The sequence below is a fragment of the Camelina sativa genome, chromosome 8 (assembly GCF_000633955.1).
Source record: "Camelina sativa cultivar DH55 chromosome 8, Cs, whole genome shotgun sequence".
Lineage (NCBI taxonomy): Eukaryota > Viridiplantae > Streptophyta > Magnoliopsida > Brassicales > Brassicaceae > Camelina > Camelina sativa.
In genome coordinates, this window is record NC_025692.1 from 8,307,001 (window position 1) to 8,309,265 (window position 2,265).

At 37.2% G+C, this 2,265-nt stretch overlaps 2 protein-coding genes across 2 annotated transcripts in view; both read right to left on the bottom strand.

The window, feature by feature from the left end:
* The window catches only part of LOC104709323, a 4,311-nt gene extending 2,869 nt beyond the window's left edge, over positions 1–1,442 (bottom strand). Inside the window, exons 1-3 of the mRNA XM_010425956.2 lie at positions 1,169–1,442; positions 488–968; positions 7–287 (exon numbers count right to left, since the gene is read on the bottom strand). The gene's annotated coding sequence lies outside the window, so the exon portion shown is untranslated. The remainder of the gene's footprint in view (positions 1–6; positions 288–487; positions 969–1,168) is intronic.
* On the bottom strand, positions 827–1,422 carry LOC109125904 (putative F-box/kelch-repeat protein At5g24040). Its single transcript, XM_019228693.1, has 2 exons — positions 1,169–1,422; positions 827–968 (listed from the first exon to the last, which is right to left on the bottom strand). The coding sequence occupies exons 1-2, from the start codon at positions 1,420–1,422 to the stop codon at positions 827–829; spliced, it is 396 nt and encodes a 131-aa protein (XP_019084238.1).

Below are 2,265 nucleotides of genomic sequence, written 5' to 3' on the forward strand. Positions count from 1 at the left end.
ATACACCTGAAAATGTTTATGTCCATAACCTCCAAAAACATTGACGAATATGATCGAGTTGGGTCTGAAACCCGGAATCTGAGTAGGCAGACAAGAGAAGGAGCAAAAGCAGTCCAAGAACAAGATGCAACCACCCACATCTTCCACTTGAATCCAATCGTTTCGCTCTTCGTCTAACTCCGAAATCTCGAACCATCCCTTTTCGTCTTGGAGTCTTGGTGTGAAATACTCTTTTCGGGTCTCGGTGCAGATCTCTACTAGTAGAAGTTTTCTCCGGACTTGACAAGCTGGATATATACAAATATTAAGAAAAGATAATTTTTAAAAGGCGATTATGTGATCCAAACAAAAATAAAACAAGAATTGATATTATTTGATGCCAAAAAAAAAGTGATAGTATTTTGATTTTTCGTTTATTTAGAAAGAAACTTGTAACTAGACGAAAACTAAATCTAAAGTATAATTTAAAAGTTGTGTTCGCCTTTACCCAACGTCTCCTTGTCTTATCGCAAGGTCTCGACCGCTGAAACGACTTCACTTCTAGAGATGGCTTTACCACTTTCATTACTCCGGTTGGTTCTATGGAATAAAAATGTCCCTTAAACGACGCTGACGCTTCTAGATATATATCTGGTGTTGTCTTGATCTTGGTCCAACGCTCCTCAAATGACCTATACATACCAAGGCCTTGAAATGAGAGCCTTCCCAAAATCATAAACTCCTTGTTCTCTGGATCTAACTGCACAAAGCCGACACGTTCTTCATCTTTAGCCGGAAAACCATCATCGAATAGGTCGCACCAATAGGTGTAACGAGCGACATGTTCTTAAGCTAGCTCAGTGACTTGAGAGTTGAGCAAGTCAAGTGACAGACTTGGATATGAACATCCCCACTCAGAGGAGGTTGTTCTACTGAACAAGCTTTGCAAAGCAAGTTCTCCATTCTCTTCATCTTGCAGCTTAAACAACCTGCGTGGAACATTGCAATTTATTTTCATTAAATTTGACCTATCTCAATATTTAATTTCTAGGGGTCATAGAGACAGACACCTACAGCAACAGTTTTAGAATTTCTAAGGATTGGGATTCAAGAGACATGTTTAAAATGAGAAAGAACGACCAATTATGGTAACTTTTGAATCAAAACTGTTTAAGGAGGATTTAATTACCAAAACCGGTGAGGCACGTGAGAAAGAGACTTGATTAGATAAACACGACTTCTCAAGATATGGCAGTCATCTCCGCAGCCGCCGACATCTGGGGGAAGAGGACATCTAAGTGATGGAATAGGTCGAAATGTGGGAAGACTAGAGGAACGCCACCATGAACATACCGACCGGAAATGGATCAGATCGAAGGGGTTGTCAACTCTTACAGAGATTATGTGGATGATTTCCGGTGGCAACTCCGACCAGTTTCCCATTTCGACTTATAATATATTGACTTGGAAATAGCAATTCAGTTAGATCTGAGCACATGAAGATGTATCTTTATACTCTAATTTTCTTAATTGTTTTCTTGTGTTGATGAGGATCTGTTGACTTTCTTGCTTGCCGTGCAGTCCAAGCTGTATCTAGGGTAAACTTATTAGCAAGTTGGACTTATTCTTCTTGTTCCCATGGGACTTATTAACAAAACAATTTTACATCAAATTTAAATTATAAACTTTTCCTTTTTTACCCAAAAAAATCTCATTTATTTTGTGAAGTGAACTTAGTGCAGTGACCAATGCTAAGTGCTTAATTCACAAGGCATCATCACACTAAGGATCAAAAAATCTCATTTATTTTATGAAACAAATAACTCTCCAGCTTTGCGTTCACTTGATTAAATTAATTGTTAGTCTAACCTAACATTTTGTGATAGCGTGTTAATTTGAATAAGGTAATGCCAAACTTTTCTAAAAACTCATAAAGTTTATGTATTAATCCTCGAAGGAGTAGAATACGTTGTGGGTAGTTCAGTATCATCATAATAATTATATCATCATAGTTTACGTAATTGTTTTTCAACTTTCACCATTTTGACTAATTTTGTTTTTGTTATCTACTACATCATTAGACTCAACCAACGGTCGAAGACCAGATAATATGAATACAATGGGAAATTTTTACGAATAATAGATCGAAGTGCAATTACAAGGTAACCCTTTGTTTGCAGCGCAACCAAATTTTTTTAGTTACATAGAATAAACTGATCAACATAAGATCATTCGTTGGAGATTACCCAACCAGGAGGAGATGGAAACAGCTCAATATACTCTGGG